This window comes from Ochotona curzoniae, unplaced genomic scaffold (assembly GCF_017591425.1).
Source record: "Ochotona curzoniae isolate NIBS_2020 unplaced genomic scaffold, NIBS_Ocur_1.0 scaffold_4506, whole genome shotgun sequence".
Classification (NCBI taxonomy): Eukaryota; Metazoa; Chordata; class Mammalia; order Lagomorpha; family Ochotonidae; genus Ochotona; species Ochotona curzoniae.
In genome coordinates, this window is record NW_024467119.1 from 4,117,765 (window position 1) to 4,137,558 (window position 19,794).

At 45.4% G+C, this 19,794-nt stretch overlaps 2 protein-coding genes across 2 annotated transcripts; one reads left to right on the forward strand and one right to left on the reverse strand.

Annotated features, from left to right (window-relative positions):
- Positions 1-1,065: 1,065 nt before the first annotated feature.
- Positions 1,066-3,675, reverse strand: LOC121147261 (corticostatin-3-like). Its single transcript, XM_040967080.1, has 3 exons — positions 3,612-3,675; positions 1,864-2,048; positions 1,066-1,294 (listed from the first exon to the last, which is right to left on the reverse strand). Exons 2-3 carry the CDS (start codon positions 2,033-2,035, stop codon positions 1,179-1,181), a joined length of 288 nt encoding a protein of 95 aa, XP_040823014.1. The 5' UTR covers positions 2,036-2,048; positions 3,612-3,675; the 3' UTR covers positions 1,066-1,178.
- Positions 3,676-16,807: 13,132 nt separating this feature from the next.
- Positions 16,808-19,300, forward strand: LOC121147211 (corticostatin-3-like). The gene is made up of 3 exons (XM_040967004.1): positions 16,808-16,891; positions 18,317-18,501; positions 19,072-19,300. Exons 2-3 carry the CDS (start codon positions 18,330-18,332, stop codon positions 19,185-19,187), a joined length of 288 nt encoding a protein of 95 aa, XP_040822938.1. The 5' UTR covers positions 16,808-16,891; positions 18,317-18,329; the 3' UTR covers positions 19,188-19,300.
- The last annotated feature ends 494 nt before the right edge of the window (positions 19,301-19,794 follow it).

Sequence of the window (19,794 nt, forward strand, 5' to 3'; positions counted from 1 at the left end):
AGATTTTCTATCTGCTGGTAACTTCCCAAAGGCTCAGGTCTGGGACATGCCAAAGCCAGGAGACAGTAGCTTCATCTGGGTCTCCTATGAGGGTATAGGGTGTCAAGGACGTGGCCATTCTCTGGTGCTTTCCGAGGCCATAAGCAGGGAGTGGGACATGAAGTAAGGCAGCTATAATATAAATTGGTATCCATATGGGATGCTGGAACTTCATGTAAATGATTAGCATGTAATAACACTTGAAACTTCATGCAAAGCCAGGGTATGGGGTGTGTGCAGAAGGAAATTCAGAGCAGATCAAAGTCCTTCAGTGAGAGCCTCCCTGTGGTGCTGAGTAACCAGGAACAGGGAGAGACAGAGACCTGGAAGGACAAGGGCACAGTGGGGGACCAGGAAGTCTGGATTGGATATTCCTAGAAGGGAAATTGCAAGAGATGGCAAGACTCAGGATTTGACTCTTCAATTTAGCTGAGTGCCCTTTTCAAAATGCAGTTTAAAGACACCAGCAGACTCCCAGCACTTTACACTCACTCCAGCGATCACGTGCCTCAAAGCACCCGAGCAGTGGTGTGAGTGTGAAATCTTTCTATGTACAAAGTCCCAGGTGAAGACAACAGCATGAAGAGTTCAGCAGGGTGTGCGCTCCTGTTCTACTCGTTAGGTCTTTGTTAACAGCCCATTCCAGACTGAACACACGTGATTTCACAGGCTATGAAACCCCAGACCATCAGGGACCTTTGCTGAATCTGGGTCTTTCCACAGAAACTCCTCCACTTTACACAAGGGCATGGTGATGTTTCAGGAATGAAACTGGAGCCTGTGGCTTGGCCTCCCATTGGAAATGTCCGTGGGGGAGGCTCTCATCTGAATGAAGGCAGAGGTGAGAGCAAATAGAGATGGGTAGAGCTCTGATCACCTTCCTCTACCTGACACCCACATTCAAGTCAACTCGAGCTAGATCTTCCAACCAGAGCTTTGTCTAAACCAGGTTAAGATGCTGGGACTCACTTCCTGAGGTCCAGGCTAAGGTCCCCATGAGCATCGAGGTAACACAGACACCGAGCACTCGCTAAGGCTCTTTATTTGGGGTTGGAGAGGAAAGGACATGGCACAGGAGTCATAGCAGTTTCCATAAAGACCACAAAGCAGAGAGAAGCAGCTTTTCCCTGTTGTTCATCTCAGCGGCGACAGCAGAGTGGGTATCGGGCACCACGGATGATGCAGACCCCAGAGCGGCGTTCCCGAGATACACACAAGCGTCTTCTGCAAGTGCAGACAATTCCTGTGCTGACACCTGCAGACACGTGAGAAGAACAAGGCACTGGGGTCAGAAGGTGTCAGAGGGGATTAGGAGCATTCTGAAGGAGTTACCTGTGCAATAATTGTGTCCATTAGGGTGTCTGAAGTACAGTTGGTACCACAACAATCAGCCAGGTGGAATAAGAACAAGTACTGACCACTCACAAGCTCAATCCCCATGGTGTTTTCTGTCTGCTCTGTGCTCATCACACTCACCTGAGCCCACAGGCCTGGTCCTGCCTGCAGTTATGAACCCTCCTTTTGCACATAAAGTTCAAGTAATCTTCAGAGAAATCCACCCATTTGGAAACTAATAACTAGTCCAAGCATCTCTCCACGTCTTAAACACAAGGAAAACTATACTCAAGCCTCAGAATCAGGACATTCTGCTAAAACAAAATGTCTCAAATTCATGTGACATTCCCTTCTCAATTTGCTGGCAAGAGAATTGCTGGCCAAGCAGATGAGATAACATCATCTCAGTTACTCCCCCAAGCTACTCCACAGCCCACGCCCCATTCTTTCTCTAAGTTGATACAGCTCTGCTCTGGGGGTAACTCTCACCTAGAGCTTCAAGAATGGAGCTTTCTCCCTCTTTCACGTACACAGCCACGTCCTGGTCCTCTGCCCCTGACTGCTGCTGGTCCACAACCTCATCAGCATTCACCATGAGGAGCTCAGCCCGGGCTTGGAGGGCCACCAGGAACATGACAGCCAGGAGAGCGAGGGTCTTCATCGCTGGGAGTCACCTGTAGGATGGGAGAGCAGCAGCCTGAGTGTGGGGAGCAAGGTGTCAGTTCGTATTCATGGGCCTGCTGGGTCTGCAGGCTCAGAGACAAAGGCTGCCATTAGAGAAGGTGTGTCTATGTAGGTAGGCTGGGGCCTGCCATTGTCCTCAAGAGCCCAGGATGCTCCTTCATTCTGGCACATTCACCATCGCACAGCTCTGTGTTTACTGTCTCTTCCAGGCTGAAACTGATCATTTTGGTAGAGACATTGTTGTCGTCTGCTGTTTGCCTTTTAATATTTAAGAAGGGAAGGAGGGAGTGATTTTATTCAATAAGATCATGGAACAACTGCCTCTCATTTCTACAGATGGTTCCTCTGCTCTTGTGGATCTCTGATCCTCAGCCTGTATGTGGACACCCAGTGAGTACAGTCGGTCACTGCAGGTTTGTGAAACTTATTGCGGTGTGACATGAAACCTATTAGGCTAGGGGGAAAATGCATTCAAATATTAGTAGGAAATGATTAATCTAAGACCAGAAGACTTTCCTCCAGCTTTGTTCAGTATTGTGTGACCATATAAATTGTATGTATCTAAAATGTCCAAATGCATGATTTTACATATTTATACAACTTGCTTCTGATCAAGACAAGTCATAAAAATTAACCTAAAGTAGCTGAAGACCTGAAGCCGTAGAACTACTAGAGAGCAAAAGGAGGCCGAGCTCTTGACTTGGGTGTGCCAAGATTTCCTGTATGTGGCAGCAATAGCACTTGACAGTTACAGCTTGAAGGAGCAGTGGGGTGCTGAACTGACATTCCTGTGCAGAGCGCCGGTCACCGTACACAGAATGAGAAGCAAACCAGGAAACAGGTGGGAATATTTACACACCATAAAGCCACTACAGGTTAACATTCAAATACAAAAATAAGTAGAAACAATTCATTAACAAAAAACAAATGATCTGACTTAAAATTGGGGAAAGGGGAGACATTTGGCTCAGTGTTTAATGTTTCAGTTAGGGAAGCCAGCAACACCTGTTGGAGTGCCAGTGTTTCCTATCTAGCTCTGCCGATGGCAGCCCTGCTACCAGAGCCCTGGGAGCCACAGGTGACAGTTGTGTGTGCTGGCTCCCTGCCACCCACTTAGAAGACAGATTGAGTTTGTAGTTCTAGTCCTCAGCCAGGCCCAACCCCAGCATTCACAGCATTTCAAGACTGGCCGGTGGATAGGAGGTTTCTGCTTGTTACTCATTCATAAAAAAGCTATTTTTAATGGTGGCAATATCTAAGTAGACATTATACAAAGGAAAAAAAAAACATGCTTGAAGAAGGTATTTCTGTCTCCAGGGGACATGCTGGCAGCACATGTTTTTTTTTCACCAAGTCATTTCAAGTTTCTCTCTTAACTCACTTGACAGGTCCTGTCCCCAAAGGTCCCAGAAGTTATCAGAGGTTACAGAAGGGCCTCAGCAAGGGTTTCACATGCCTGGATTCATCCATTGCAGTTCTCTTCAAGCATAGATTGTGGTTAGAGTTTAATGACATAAATCTAAAGTGAGAATTCAAAGCTTTTCAGTACTTACAGATGCTCAGGCAGTGCACGGTGATTGGAGAGGAGCCGGCTGCAGTCCTCTGAGGCAGGTGTCTTGAGTAAAGGCACCACACACATGCAGTGTAGGACTTCTCCTATTTAAGGAGCTCCTGGGGTGAGATGTCCTCATTTCATGAGGACTTCTTATTGAGCAATTCCAACAACCCAGAAGCAAGGACCGTTGGTTAGTTTTCTGTGAAGCTTGGGTAGAACATGGCTCAATTGGGGACTTTGTATCTGCCTTGGTCAGCCTTGCTTATGGTCAGGAAGCAACCACTATTATTTCTCCTTTACTCTAAGTAAGACTGACCCTATGATGCCTAGGCTGTTCCTCAGGGTGAGTCTCTTGTAAAAAGGAAGGTTAAAGCCTGCTCCAAATGCTAGATCACACTTAATAAATTCTCTGTGGAAGAGAGTAGGGTGAAAATACCAATGAATACTCAGAGCATCTGCAATCCAATTCTCCATCATCTGCTTAATATTCGGAATCTATGCTTGAATGTTAATGAAATCCATTGTGCAAAGGAGGGACGTTGGAGAAAACCTAGTAGATTGTATGATATGTTTGCTTGTGTTATCTACACAGCATGAGTTCTGCTGGGCTGCCCTTGGATTCCTGATATGCACACGGCATGCAGTTTTTTAGATGAGAAAAATTTCTCCTTGCTTGATTAATATATGGGCCATGGATTAGTGGTATTCTAGCACCACTGGGCCTCAGGACCCATGAGGTGACTGCATAGGAGTTTGTCACCTCGAATTCCTTCAGGGTGACTGCTACAGTGAGGTCTCAGGACCTGGTACTCAAACCATTACCAGCCAAGCTGACTTTATCAAATATGACTGGGATGATGGCTTGTCCCTGGTTTACACTGAATTACCTGATGGGCTTCTCAAGGGTCATTTTGAATGGAAGCGCCAATGGCAGCAGTGTAGTCAGTATTCACCCTGTGCCACACATCAACATCTTCCTCCTTCTTGTTGTGTGGTGTCTATCACAGATTTCAGTAAAAATAATAATGAATGAAGTCATCACCCAGACAATGAAACTAAGCATTCTCCCCAGCCATCAGTGTGACCAGGGACATGGTCATATCATCTTCAGGCACAAAGGACTTGGTCTCAGGACCACTATAGCATCTATTTTAGAATGCAGCAAGTATTAGTCTATGAAGGATTGGGAGCAATTGAATGACAATGTGTCCAGCCAACAAACTAAGGAGCTATGAGGTGTTGTAAAGCTTGTAACAGTGGTGGTTGTGTCAAATCTCTTATTGTCAGTTTCCACTTCATTTGATATTGACATGCTATTTCTTAAGAAAGCAAGCACTCTTTTTCCCAAGGTGTTGGATTGTACTGTGCAACCCCACACCACACAGCTGCCTTTTAATCCTGGATGTTGTCTCAGTTCCACCGGAATAACCTGGATTCAGACTGAAGTCAATAGTCAACAAAGACACAATGAGTAGGGCTGGAGCTCAGGAGCAGTACGTGGTGATACTGTTCCTGTTGCCATTATATTCCTGTATCTCCAAAAGTTGGGCTGTATCATTTCAAAGTTGGTCTTCACATTCTAAATGCTCATGCATAATTTCTTGGCTTCACTTTGTGTCATGCACCCTCAGGTTCCCTTAAAACTTATGAGAATCTAGTACTGCCCATAAGATAGCACCGGAAGAGGTTCTCACACAATGAGACAGGAAACAAAGCAGCTCTCAGCAATGTGGGGTCTCCTTTGTGCAGGGTGTAAAGGTTCTGATATTGAAAACATCACTCCCGCAAGCAAAACCAGAACACCAGGCCGAGGAAAGAAAGGCAGCAGCACTGCCCTTTGAGATCCACAGAGTCAGCGCTGGCAGCCACAGCTCCCCCTGCTACTCTTGTCCAACACAGACACTACCTGCGAGAGTGGTGTCCTTTCTGAGTGCACCTTCCTCTTCCCTTCTGAGAAGTCAGACTCCCTGGGCAATGGCAGATGCAAACCCCAAGACAGAGCGGGCGGAATTGTTTGAGGTTTCCAGCAACCAGCACACCTGCCCAATCTCACATATGACACACGACTCACTAGTGGGAGGACACACACTGGATCTATTCTAGCATAACTGATGGTTCAGATTCAGGGATACGGAAGTGAAGAACAAGTCACAGGCAGTTGTCTCTTTCAAATGTAATTCTTCAGGGTCCTGGATCACTGTCGCTGGCATCAGCTGGGAGTCCACTTGAGGCAGTGTGCAGTAACTGACCCAGATGTTGTAACCGCCTTTCTGCACCTCACCACTGCTCTCCTCAGGGACCCTTCCCACCAGCGGGCCAGAGCCTAGAGACTGTCCTGACTTTCGCTTCAAGGCAGTTTGGTTTAATTCTTCCCCATCCTCCAGTCTTGATTCCTGTGGCAACAGACTCGTACAAGATCGATTTATACTTTTCAAAAAGTGTAAACATGCCTCTATAATACAAGGCATTACTGTTTTACCTCTGGTTTTGTGTTTGATTTTCAAACTGCTTGCAATCAGATGCAGAATGGAAGAGAATAAAAAGCCATGTTTCTCTTTCTAGACTTTGAGTTATTTTTTATTATTAGGATCAAAACCCAAAGACTCATTAAAAGCTTAGGCAACAGGCTCACCCTGAAATGCAGTACTGTGCCCTGCTTGGAGACGGTGTCCCTCTCCGGCCTCTGCTCCTCGTGCCCAGTTTGATTCACTTTGTCTCACATTGTCCCTCATCCTTTAGGTTGTATAACTCTCTCTCCTGCATCCTCCACTTTGTTCATTCTTTCCTTTGCTGGTTCCTATCCACTACTGAATCTCATACAGAAAGTTCTTCCATTCAGCTCTTTTCTCAAATCACTCATTACACATTTCATTTCATCCTAATTTCGATATATTACTTGGTGCTTCCTGTTTCAGGTGCTTTCAATGCCACCTGCATTTGTGCTCCTTTCCTTTACTCCCTGGAATGTGAGCGCATGTGTAAGGCCATGTGATGCAGGCCATTGACTGTTAGGCAGTGCAGATACAGCTCCCTGTCCCAAGCAATGACCTTATCTCTGTGAGATAAGAGATTTATCTAAAAGGCTTTATCTGCTCAGCCAAATGTTATCTATTGTAATCTGTCTATCAGGGAAAACATGCAACAGATCATCTTCTACGCAATTAGCCTGGCACCTGAAGCCTCACGGAGGTCAAAGGGCATCAGTCCTGCAAGCTAGGTGATCACAGAGGTTATGTGTAATGAACAACATAAATGGCAGAGGAAAGGAGCAAAAGGAGTCGGGTTTAAATAGCCTTCCATCACTCGAACAGATGACAGGTGAGCTGTCACACGGTGGACGGCAGGCCTGGGACATGTGGGGGTCATGCCCAGCATTGGGAGCCCAGCAAATTTCATGCTAAACTGTATTATCATTGAATGCATTTTCACTTAAACTCTCAGTTAGCCTGTTAGGCACTTCCCCTGAAGTCTGAGACTCAGGTCGTGGCTGCTACTTGGCTACACCGTTATACAGGGGAATATCCTATGGGTGAATTTGCCTCCATGAGGATACAAGTACAAAATCTGCTTTTCTTAGAAGGTGCAAAGCTAAGACAGCTGCAGTCCTTGTGTGTCAAAGCCATAGGTAATCATTTGGGCATGCCTAGTGTGTGAGCATCAGAAGGTGTAATGGAGGCCCCAGCATAATGGGATTGGGGTCATTTTTCTGGGAGATATTTTTGGAGTTAGTTGTATCTAGAATTGGTATTGTCCCCACAAACACATGGGGCACATAACTATAATGATAAAGATGAAACCCAGCAACATGGACCAACGGTATGTGTGCTTACTACCAAAGGAGGTAGGCTTATACAAACACATGTAGGACATGATGTGACTGGGCACATCACAGTCAGAGTGGAGTGTTTGGTAGCTGCAAGGGGAACCAAGGGCCTCTTGGGGCCAGATACTGCCCAGAAACATTACAACTGAAGCTTATCCCTGACTTTGTGTGGACTGTGGCCTAGCCTTGGTCTTGGAAGAAAACCAACACAACAGTTAGTGAGGTTGTGATTTCAAAGCAACCAAAGTGATGTTGACTTACTCCCTCAAGAAACTACAAAGCCACAGTGACCAGGGCAGTGCCACAGGTGCAGGTGCAGATCAAACTGCATCAACTCCAGGTAGTTCAACATACGGGCAATACAAAGCTATTGAGACTGCCCACGACCACTTGTTACTTACAAATGTTAAAACAAGTGCACTGGAATTCCTCCATTGAGGAGCTCAATGCAACACATTGGATAAGCAAACTTGCTCTGCTCCGACATAGCACTTTTCAGTTTTAAGATGACACAGAAACATATCCATGTAATGTGGTTTACACTTTCAGTGCAGAATTCAATGCATTTCATGAGATTTTTTTTTTTACATTCATGAGATACTGAGTAGTTTATTATAAACAAGTTGATATTCATATTAAACAGTTCTTTATAGCAAAGACAATCACTGATGGCCATTTTTCACATGTGTGTGGCTGAATTCACACAGAATACCTGAGTTGCAACATTCCTAAAGATACTTGGCACCATTAAGTAAGAGTTCATTTCCTGGGGAAGATAGTCATATAATGGGTATGTGAGCCTGTGCAGAGGGTGAGAAATTAAAGAGAACTTTAGAAGAAGTGAGGATATTTTCCTGTAAGCTTATACTCACCGTGGCTCTAGCAGTCATGGTGTAGTGGGCCCTGGGCCTGACCGGAATGCACAATCTGACCAGGTGAGGAAAGCTTGGTCACAGCGCAGTGTGCACCTAGGGATGGGGGCCAGGCAGGTGCCTTGTGTGACAGTGACAGCTCACACTGACACCTTTCTCAGAGCACACTGTTAGCGTCCTTCCTGTAGACGCGTTGTCCTGACTAGCAGCAGGGGTATTCCTGGAGTCACTTCTCCTAAACTGGACACAGGGCTGTGTGGCACATCGCACCCTTACCTTCAATGGCCTGCTGTGTAGTTCCCATTGACCAATTTCAACCCAGCTCCCATCCTTCTCAGCTTCTGTTAATGACTGCTTTATGTTCGTATCAAATATGCATGCATCTTTTAGCTCTTACACATGAGAAGAACATGCATTGGTTGTATTTTGGATCAGGCTTCACAGTTCTATCCATTCTGTGGCAATTGTCAGATGATCACTCTCTGAAATTGCAAACCAATATGGTCTTTTATTCTGTTAGGAAGGGTTTCACAGGGCCAGTGTTTTGGCTTAGTGTGTTCAGGGTCTCCACTGAAGCCGATATCCCATAGGATCACCAGTTGGCATCCCAGCTTCTCCACTTTTAATCACTCGCTGGGACTGCAGCAGATAAAGACTGGGTACTTGGACCCTTTCACACACACACAGCTTCACTCAGCGGAAGCTCCCGGATCCTGACTGCAGCATGGTCCAGCCCTCACCATTGTGGTCACCTGATGAGTGAACTAGAGGATGAAAGTTCTCTTCTTCTCTCTCACTTTGTTTGTCCCTCTTTCTAAAATATTTCCACTTCAACAAACAGTTTTTATATTTAAAAAAACCTTCAAAATTTTAGTAATTCCACTTATCAATTACATTGCATTACATATCAGAAACAAGCAATTATAAGGAGCTTTCTTGTCAATGTGTGTCTCAAGCTCATTTTATTCATGAACTTCTCATGTTAACATTGTTTTCTTTCAAATCCCTCAAAATGTCACACACACGAACAACGTGTCGATGAGCATTAGACCGACTCCTGTTGATTGGGCTGTGGTCAGCTCCTAGCCTGGCCTTTCCTTCACTTCCCTGCTCACCCTGGACTCTTGGACGCCCTCCCGTACATCAGTGAAACGTAACCACAGAGCTCTGGTGAGGAGTCCAGTGCAAATCCCATACTCCACACATCTATCTTATGTTAAAGAAAAAAGGCCCTGTTTGTGACTTGTAACATGTCTGCAAAAGGAACATGCAAGTTCTTTCATGGCTACTATTACCACGGTGGTCCTCCACAGGCTGTGCCAACTGCTCTGGGAGGGGAGAGGCTGATGGGCACAGAAAAACACAGAGTGTTGGTGCATCACTCACCATTCTTGACTAAAACAATCTGATGGGCATAGTCACTGGCATGACCACGGCACCAACCACACATGATGGGACCTCAGAGAAATGAACATCTGAAAGTCATCGTGCCAGGGCCTCTGGTGGGTACACAGTAAGGCATAGAGGGGCACTGAGCTTATGAAGTTCCAGGAGCTACTTGGGTTCCTGTGGCTGGCAAGGACTTGAAGTTGTAGGTTCAACTTCCCATCTGTCGTGTTCTTAAACCATCCACGGAGTCCGAACAACTTCCCCATGGCAGACCTGTGCTGAGCCCAGAGCCCCATTAGCCCCCATAGGACCAGGTCTCTGCTAAAACCTCCCTTTCCTAGAGAACTCGAAAGAACTTTCCTTTGAAGAATTGCAACACCCTCACAAAGGTGCTCTAACCTCCTTCATTGTTTACTTTTTATATAAAATCAATCCATTTCACAATCTGCACATATTGCTTATATATTAGTTGTGACAATTGTCCACCTTCACGAGAATGTAACCCTCACATTTTTGTGGTCATCATATTCTGGGACCTAGATATTTACCTGATATAAGCAGGTGTTCACGCAGCATAGAAATACAGTACTGGAGCTGGCTTTGTGGCTGAGCAGGTGCCTCAGTAGCAGGAGTGTCTCTCACATCCTCCCACCATAACTTAGATGTGAGGGAAACTTCATCAACCAGGGTGTCTGCTCAGCCTCATGTGACACAAATGTCATCAGTGGGATGCACACATATACTGCGTGCCTACTCAACCCCACTAGACATGTTCTACCGTAAGTCGGCTGCTCCTGTGCTAAGACAGAGAGATGAGAATAAGCCACAGGGAACCATGTATGAAGTAACCGTCCAAGGCCATAGCATCCCTGTCTGTCTCTTTGGCAGTTACAGTCTCACTCCACTTAGTGCAAATTAAGGAACACTGATGGTGTAATTACCTCTGTCAACCTTCCCACTAATCTGAAGAACGTGTCCACCAACTGGCTCAGGGACTGGAAACTCTCCTGGCATGTATTTCAAAAGAGTTTGGTTCAACTCCTTTCCCTGTTGCAATATGTCAACCCTCAGGGTAACAGTCCTGAGGAAGTCATCCCTGCTGTTTTTACAATCCATCTAGTGCCATAGTGTCATAGATGTGAGACTTGGCTATTTTTAGGGCTCAGCCTCTGCTGTCCACCAGAACCAGAATGGAAGAGACTTTTGAAAACAGTTGTTTTTGTCTCCCAGGGATTCCAGGGTCATTTTCTCAATTGACATAAAAACATAGAACTCCATTTTAAAAGAATTAAGAGAGCTTGCAGGTGGAAGAAAAAGGATATGACTTTCACATGGATGCCTGTTCAATCACTTTCCTTTCTCAGCACTTTGGCCTCCTTGGGGACAATCGTTTTCCTTTCTTGTTGTCACAGCTCCTGGCAAAGCCTCACACTGAGTCCTGCCATCTCCTGCAGCTCTCCTCTGAACACCCTGTGCAGAGCTCCTGGTCCCTAACTACAGCCTTGTTCTTCCAGGTCTCTCCCGAGCTCTCCTTCCTCCTGGTTACTCAGCACACAAGGAGGCTCTCACACGTGTCCCTGCCTCCCCCAGAAGCATCTGATCTGCTCTGAATGTCCTTTTGTGGGCACCCTGCCCTGGCTGCATCAGGTGCTCTGTGTGTGTGTGTGTGTTCATTGCTCTCTTGTCTTCTGGATCCCGTTACACCCAGCAAGAGTGCTTTGTGGCGCTCCACTTGTAACCGGAGTTTTATTCTTCTTACCTTGTCCTTTGGGTTACCTATCCATCTCCGCATCCTCCAGTTTGCCCATTCTTGCCTCTGCCAAATTCCCATCCGCTACTGATCCTCCAGAGCAAGTTCTTTCCTTTAGTTGTATTTTTTTGTATTGATAATGTCTTGTCTCCCCTAACTTAGAAATATCTGTTTCACATTATCTATTGGGTGAGCAATTGCCATCATAGTTTCCAAGATGAGTTCCTTTGGTTCTTTGAACATAAGAGAACATGCATAGCCCTGCCAGTACAGGCAGTCAGGGATTAAACCATAATGCACATCCAACCCTCCTAACTCTCCACTTGTTTTAAAGTCAAGGAATGTCTTCATCTCTATAAACAAGGGAAAATGTATCCTGAAACTTCATTTATCCAGCCAGACATTATTATCATTTGTCTACTGTGTAAGAGGCTACACTGACCAGAGAACCTGCTGAACCTCACATACAACACAATGTCATCAGTGGGATGCACAGTGTCTAGCTTCTGAACACCCACCAGACAGCTTCTACCTTAAATCAGTCACTCATGTGCTAAACCAGGCAGATGAAGAAAGTCACAAGGAGCCACCCTTGAAGGAGTAATTGCCCACAGACACAGCAGCCCTGTCTGTGTGGGGAGTTCGGAGTCTCACTTCAGTTAGGTGCAAATTAGGGAACACTGATGGTGTAATCACCTTTGCAACCTTCCCACTAACCCCTGAGGACTTTCCCAACAAAGGGTCCAAAGCTCAGAAATTCTCCAGGGATTTCAGTTCAACTCCCCTCCTGTGGTAACATCTTGATCCCCATGACAACTGTGCTAAAGAGATCTTTCCTGCTTTTAGAAATGTGTCTGTTACAAAGCAGACTTTGGCCGTTTTAATGTTCAAACTCTACAACAGGCAGAACCAGAACGGAAGGGATTTGTATTTATTATTTATTTTAGTTTTAACTTAGTTTTTAACAGGTTTGTTGTAATATGTAGATACAACTTTAAAGACATTATGATATTTCCTTTGCTCCGCCTGCCCCTGCCCAGTCCCTTTCTTGAGGCCTTCCTCCTACCTTTTGTTTTATTTTTTTGAGAAAATGTATTTTGAGTCTATTTTTACAGTAAAAAGGTTTTATAGATCTCCCAATAAGAAGTTTGACTGGTTAAAAGTGAGAAGATCACAATTTTGTGGAAATACAGATAACAGCAATAAGCAAGATTTAAGTGGAAAATGGCCATTTCACTCACATACAGTAAATTTTAAGTTAATCACAGCTCATTATAATGTAGCATGTTACATTCTTAACCATTGATTTGACAAAGGTATGTGCTACAGTTTCATAAAACTGTATTTGTAGCACTACTGATTGCACAATTTTCTTTTTATTTTATTTTTATAGTTAGTTCCCACATACAAAGAAGAATATAGGACATTTTTTTCCTTCTGGGTTTGGCCTGTTTCACTGAAATTGATGTCCTTCAGCTGAGTTCATTTTGTTCCTTGTAGCTGTGTATCATTCTATGTTATATGTACTAAATCTTTATCCACCAGTGGCCTGTCTTTGCACCAAGCTCTCTGCGTGTCCCTCTACGTCTGGCCTGTGCTTTCCTGCCCCCTGGACCCATTGGCTCCAGCTAACCTGCTTGGCGGCACCCTGCTTTTCTAGGGGCTTTATTTCTCATTCGTTAAATTGCATAATGCCAATCCTGGTTCTATGGTTTGCTCATTCTTTTCTCTTCTAGTTCCCATCTACTGCTGATTTCCTACAGCGAACTTGTCATTCAGCTTTTATAATATTTCTCTCAATATTTTCATGTTTTCCACTACTCCCATCATGGCTTCATTCTTTAAATGATGGCTCCCCTTACTCCTCCTTTCTTTTCTTCTTCTTTTTAAATAGTTGTTTATTTTTTATTGGAAAGGATGTCAGTCAGATTCACAGAGAGAAGGAGAGACAGAGAGAAAGATCTTTCATCTGCTAGTTCACTCCCCAAATGGCTACAATGGCCAGAGTTGAGCCAATCTGAAGCCAGGAGCCAGGAGCCTCTTTCGGGTTTTCCCACATGTGTGCAGGGTGTGAAGGCTTTGGGCCATCCTCCATGGCTTTCCAGGCTCTAAGAGGGTAGCTGAAGGGAAGTGGAGCAGCTGGGACACAAACTGGTACCCATATGTGAACCAGGTGTTGGTAATGTGAGAATTTCGTCATTGCATCAGGTCCCTCCCATTCTTTTGGAGCATAAGTATACATATCACATATACTTTGAAGTTGCAGTTTATTAAATTGAGCATATGCTTTCTTATGGGAAGTTCATGCTATCTTCTTTTTTCTTTTTGATTAGTCCTAAATTAACAGTTTTTTTTTCAATGCTTTTAACTTTCAGTGGAAGGTGGATATATAGGCAGCATACAAACTGTGAGTTTGTTTGCTGTGAAGTTAGACTGGCTGGTCTAATTGCTGGGAAATCTCAATTTTGTCTCTGTACTGCTTTACCACTGCCTCTGCATCTCAGGGTCACAGCAGTGAGGATGCTCAGATTCTCCTGGGATGACAGAGCTCACAGCAGGCTCATTTTGGTTTTCTTCCCTGTCATTTTATGCCTTCAAAGTTGGAGCTTATTGTGTACATGGTACAAGATAAGCCTAATCAGACTGCACACTTCATATGTAGATAAATATGCACAAGTGGAAAAGTAAATATTCCTGTAGACTTAGGTCAATTTATTTCCTAGTACCATTGAGCTCATTTGTGTTACAGGCTGATAAAGTCATTGTTCCCTCTTGGAGTCTTTCCGGTGGGATCCTCTCGATGGCAATGCTCAAAACACTGCAATAAATTCGCTTTCTACTCCATGGCAACACATCTCTACCCTAGGGTCTAGACCTGCAGAGTAACTGCACCTATCTTCTGAATTAAGAAGCTTTCACTTCCTGATCTCAGTAAATGGAGCAAACTTTTGCTTATATTTTGAACACAATAATACATATTCCAAAGGTAAGGAATAGGAAAAATATACATGGATCCTCATCATCATTGCCAACACAGAACCAAACCCAGGGCTTTTATTCACGGAAGTACAAGAATAGTGTAGACAGCTTCTTGGGCGGGTCTGTGGACGCAGAGTCCCAGGTGAGAGAGTGCATCAGGCCAGAGCTACGAGTTCTAGTGGTGAAGGCCTTGAGTCAGGCTCTGACCTCGGGTCTGGGATGGTCACCTCTCCTTGGTGCCTTTACCTAACTCTCAGGACCCTGAGTCCTCTTAGACAGTGGACACTAAATGTGGTCGGAGCAGGGTAATTGCTTATGGTGTTCCACAAAACAGGAGGGAACCTGCAGTCTGTGATTAAAGATGTGATGAGCTATTGCTTGTTTTCTACCCTAATTATCTGTCAAAAATCGCACTAGCCTGGGGCTGGCACCATGGCTTGATGGGCTAATCCTCCTTGCACGCATCAGCATCCCTTGTTGTCTCTAGTTTCTGTCCTGGACCTGCATTTCCAATCTAACTTCCTGCTTATGAAATGGAAAGCAGTAGAGGATGGCCCATGACCTTGGGACCCTGTACCTCTGTACGAGATCTGGAGCATGCTCCTGTTTCCTGGTTTGTGGGTTTGGATGAGCTCAGCTCCAACAAGTGGGGCCATTTAGGAAGTGAACCAGTATATGGAAGTTCTTTCTCTATCTTTCCTTCTCTCTGGAAATCCACCTTTGTATAAAAATCTTAAAAAAATTAAAGTATTGCACTACACAAAAACAAAATACATAACTCTTCCATGTTGATAAAAAAATTTAAAAAACAAATGAAAAACAAAACTCCATAGATTAAAACAAGTGTTGTACAACATGGAGGCAAAAGAATTGTCTAAGGGCAAAAGTCATCCAGTGTTAATGCTAGCTCCATCAAACATGAGGAAGCAGTGTTACAGGGGAAGGATAAAGCTGCCTTCAGTGCAGGAGTGTGAAGAGGCATTTATCGGCTAAATGGAAGTGGGCAGATGAGATCAGGGATATCTCCACCTACTCAGTGTGCATGAGGAAGGCAGGACACATATCACTGGTGTGTTACTGCTGAGTCCAGGATGGGCAATGACCTGCAAAACCCAGGGACAGAAGTGGTGAGAAGATATAGGAGAAGGAGCTAAAAGGTCCAAGGCACCTGGTCAACCTCACAAATGATGTAGATCTCATTAAATGTGACCACGTGCTCAAATGCTGAAGCTACCAAGTCTTCCACATTACAGGAACTCATTGCTACCCAAGAGGTTTGGCACAACCACCACTGTGACACGCAGAGACACAACCACATGCCACCTCCGGCTGTGCAGGGCACTTGGCTCTCATTCAGTTGCTCCCAGTCCATCACAGACTGATATCTCACAACTTCCAGTAGACCACCACAGCCATCCTGAGGCTCTGTGCTTAAGATGGTCTGAACATCCTCATGAACACATGGACAGGAGAATTAACACATTTGATTTTATTGCCTTCTTAGTAACCTATTAATTCCCGTTGTCCTTAAACCTATGCCACTCACCTCACCATCAGAAAGAGAAAGATGGTGAATTGTGGCAGTTTGAAAAGTGCACTGGTAGCACTGGGACTTCTCTGCCAGATGACCTAGGGAGACCTCATGAAGTCAGGCACGTGTTTAGTCATTCTGGCTGCAGTTGGTTTGGTGACCAGACCATAGATCCCTCATCCTGACAGCCCTGTTGATAATCTCCAGGAGACATGGTTATGATCCTTGGCACATGTGGTGCTAAAAACCCTTTTAGCCCTGCTTCATCCATTGTCCAAACAAGTTGACATTTCTTCACTTGAGGATGTTCCATGCTGTTTGCACATCAATATCTCAGGGACAGAAGATCAAGAAGGAGGAACTACATGTGTGAGGTAGTGCATAATCTATCCAGGTGTTCTCCAACAGGACCACCTACAGAGGATTTCCTTCACTTTCATGAGCAGAGTCCAAGTCCTGGGAAGTGATGGGGAACTGGATTGCAAATGCTAGGAATGTTGACTGGTGTCCTCACCCTAGTTTCCTTTACAAGGAATATGCTGTATAGTGTAGCTCAGGCAATTAATATTCCCGGCTCTAAGAGATTCATCCTGGGAAGGGGTCTAAACATCACAGGGTCAATCTCACTAGAAATAATGGAGACACAACAGTGTTTGTCAGCTGCACGTGGCTAAGGCTGACCAAGGCAGATACAAAGTCCCCAACTGAGCCATGTTCTACCCAAGCTTCACAGAAAACTAACCAACGGTCCTTGCTTCTGGGTTGTTGGAATTGCTCAATAAGAAGTCCTCATGAAATGAGGACATCTCACCCCAGGAGCTCCTTAAATAGGAGAAGTCCTACACTGCATGTGTGTGGTGCCTTTGCTCCAGACACCTGCCTCAGAGGACTGCAGCCGGCTCCTCTCCAATCACCGTGCACTGCCTGAGCATCTGTAAGTACTGAAAAGCTTTGAATTCTCACTTTAGATTTATGTCATTAAACTCTAACCACAATCTATGCCTAAAGAGAACTGCAATGGATGAATCCAGGCATGTGAAACCCTTGCTGAGGCCCTTCTTTCTGTGTGAGAAGCGTCCTAATTCACTGGTAACTCTTGAAATGCTTCTGAATGCTGAGTTCGGACCTAAGTGAGGACGGGAGTTACAAACTCAGTCTGTCTCCTACATGAGTTTGCAGTGGGCCATCAAACACGAACTGTCACCTGTGGCTCCCTGGGGTCTGGGTAGCAGGACTGGAATTGGTGGTGCTGGATAGCAGACACTGGCACTCCAACAGGCATTGCTGGCTTCCCTAACTGAAATCTTAAACACTGAGCCAAATGTCTGGTCCTTTCCTCCTTGTAAAGTCAGACCAGTTTTTCTTTATTGCCTACTCTTTTTTTTTTTTTGGTTATTGAATTGTTTATTTGGATGCTAACATGTAGCAGCTTTATGGTTTGTGATTATTTCCACCTGCTTCCTGGTTTGCTTCTCACTGTAGATGGCTTCCTTTGCTCTGGACAAAATTCCCACTTCAGCATCCATTCATCAAGTCTTCATCGCCAAGTGCCATTGCTGCCACATACAAGATACCCTTGGCAAAGCAAAGTCAACAGCTTTGTCTCTTGGATGTTTAATATTTGTAAGGTTTCAGACTTCCATGTACTTTAGGTTAATTTTTATGGCTTTCCTTGAGATGAGGAGCCAGTTACATAAGTACGTGAGGTCAACAATTTGGTCACTCTAGCTGTACATAATCTAAATGGTCACTCAATGTTCAGTAAAGCCAGGGCAAATGTCTTTTGGCCTTAGATCAATTATTTCCATAGTGTTATTTGGGTGCATTTCCTGAATAGATTGATAGGCTTGATGTCACATCACAGTCACTCTGGCGGAAGGCTTCTCACATATTAACCTGAAAATTCTCACTCAGAGTGATAGCAGTGTCCTAGGCACTGCAGTGACCGACTGTACTCACTGGGTGTCCACATACAGGCTGAGGATCAGAGATCCACAAGAGCAGAGGAGCCATCTGTAGAAATGAGAGGCAGTTGTTCCATGATCTTATTGAATCAAATCACTCCCTCCTTCCCTTCTTAAATATTAAAAGGCAAACAGCAGACGACAGCCATGTCTCTACCAAAATGATCAGTTTCAGCCTGGAAGAGACAGTAAACACAGAGCTGTGCGATGGTGAATGTGCCAGAATGAAGGAGCATCCTGGGCTCTTGAGGACAATGGCAGGCCCCAGCCTACCTACATAGACACACCTTCTCTAATGGCAGCCTTTGTCTCTGAGCCTGCAGACCCAGCAGGCCCATGAATACGAACTGACACCTTGCTCCCCACACTCAGGCTGCTGCTCTCCCATCCTACAGGTGACTCCCAGCGATGAAGACCCTCGCTCTCCTGGCTGTCATGCTCCTGGTGGCCCTCCAAGCCCGGGCTGAGCTCCTCACGGTGAATGCTGATGAGGTTGTGGACCAGCAGCAGTCAGGGGCAGAGGACCAGGACGTGGCTGTGTACGTGAAAGAGGAAGAAAGCTCCATTCTTGAAGCTCTAGGTGAGAGTTACCCCAGAGCAGAGCTGTATCAACTTAGAGAAAGAATGGGGCGTGGGCTGTGGAGTAGCTTGGGGGAGTAACTGAGATGATGTTATCTCATCTGCTTGGCCAGCAATTCTCTTGCCAGCAAATTGAGAAGGGAATGTCACATGAATTTGAGACATTTTGTTTTAGCAGAATGTCCTGATTCTGAGGCTTGAGTATAGTTTTCCTTGTGTTTAAGACGTGGAGAGATGCTTGGACTAGTTATTAGTTTCCAAATGGGTGGATTTCTCTGAAAGGTTACATTGAACTTTACGTGCAAAAGGAGGGTTCATAACTGCAGGCAGGACCAGGCCTGTGGGCTCAGGTGAGTGTGATGAGCACAGAGCAGACAGAAAACACCATGGGGATTGAGCTTGTGAGTGGTCAGTACTTGTTCTTATTCCACCTGGCTGATTGTTGTGGTACCAGCTGTACTTCAGACACCCTAATGGACACAATTATTGCACAGGTAACTCCTTCAGAATGCTCCTAACCCCCTTTGACCCTTAATGACCCCAGTGCCTTGTTCTTCTCACGTGTCTGCAGGTGTCAGCACAGGAATTGTCTGCACTTGCAGAAGACGCTTGTGTGTATCTCGGGAACGCCGCTCTGGGGTCTGCATCATCCGTGGTGCCCGATACCCACTCTGCTGTCGCCGCTGAGAGGAACAACAGGGAAAAGCTGCTCCTTTCTGCTTTGTGGTCTTTATGGAAACTGCTATGACTCCTGTGCCATGTCCTTTCCTCTCCAACCCCAAATAAAGAGCCTTAGCGAGTGCTCGGTGTCTGTGTTCCCTCGATGCTCATGGGGACCTTAGCCTGGACCTCAGGAAGTGAGTCCCAGCATCTTAACCTGGTTTAGACAAAGCTCTGGTTGGAAGATCTAGCTCGAGTTGACTTGAATGTGGGTGTCAGGTAGAGGAAGGTGATCAGAGCTCTGCCCATCTCTATTTGCTCTTGCCACTGCCTTCATTCAGATGAGAGCCTCCCCCACGGACATTTCCAATGGGAGGCCAAGCCACAGGCTCCAGTTTCATTCCTGAAACATCACCATGCCCTTGTGTAAAGTGGAGGAGTTTCTGTGGAAAGACCCAGATTCAGCAAAGGTCCCTGATGGTCTGGGGTTTCATAGCCTGTGAAATCACGTGTGTTCAGTTTGGAATGGGCTGTTAACAAAGACCTGACGAGTAGAACAGGGGCGCACACCCTGCTGAACTCTTCATGCTGTTGTCTTCACCTGGGACTTTGTACATAGAAAGTGAGTTTTCAC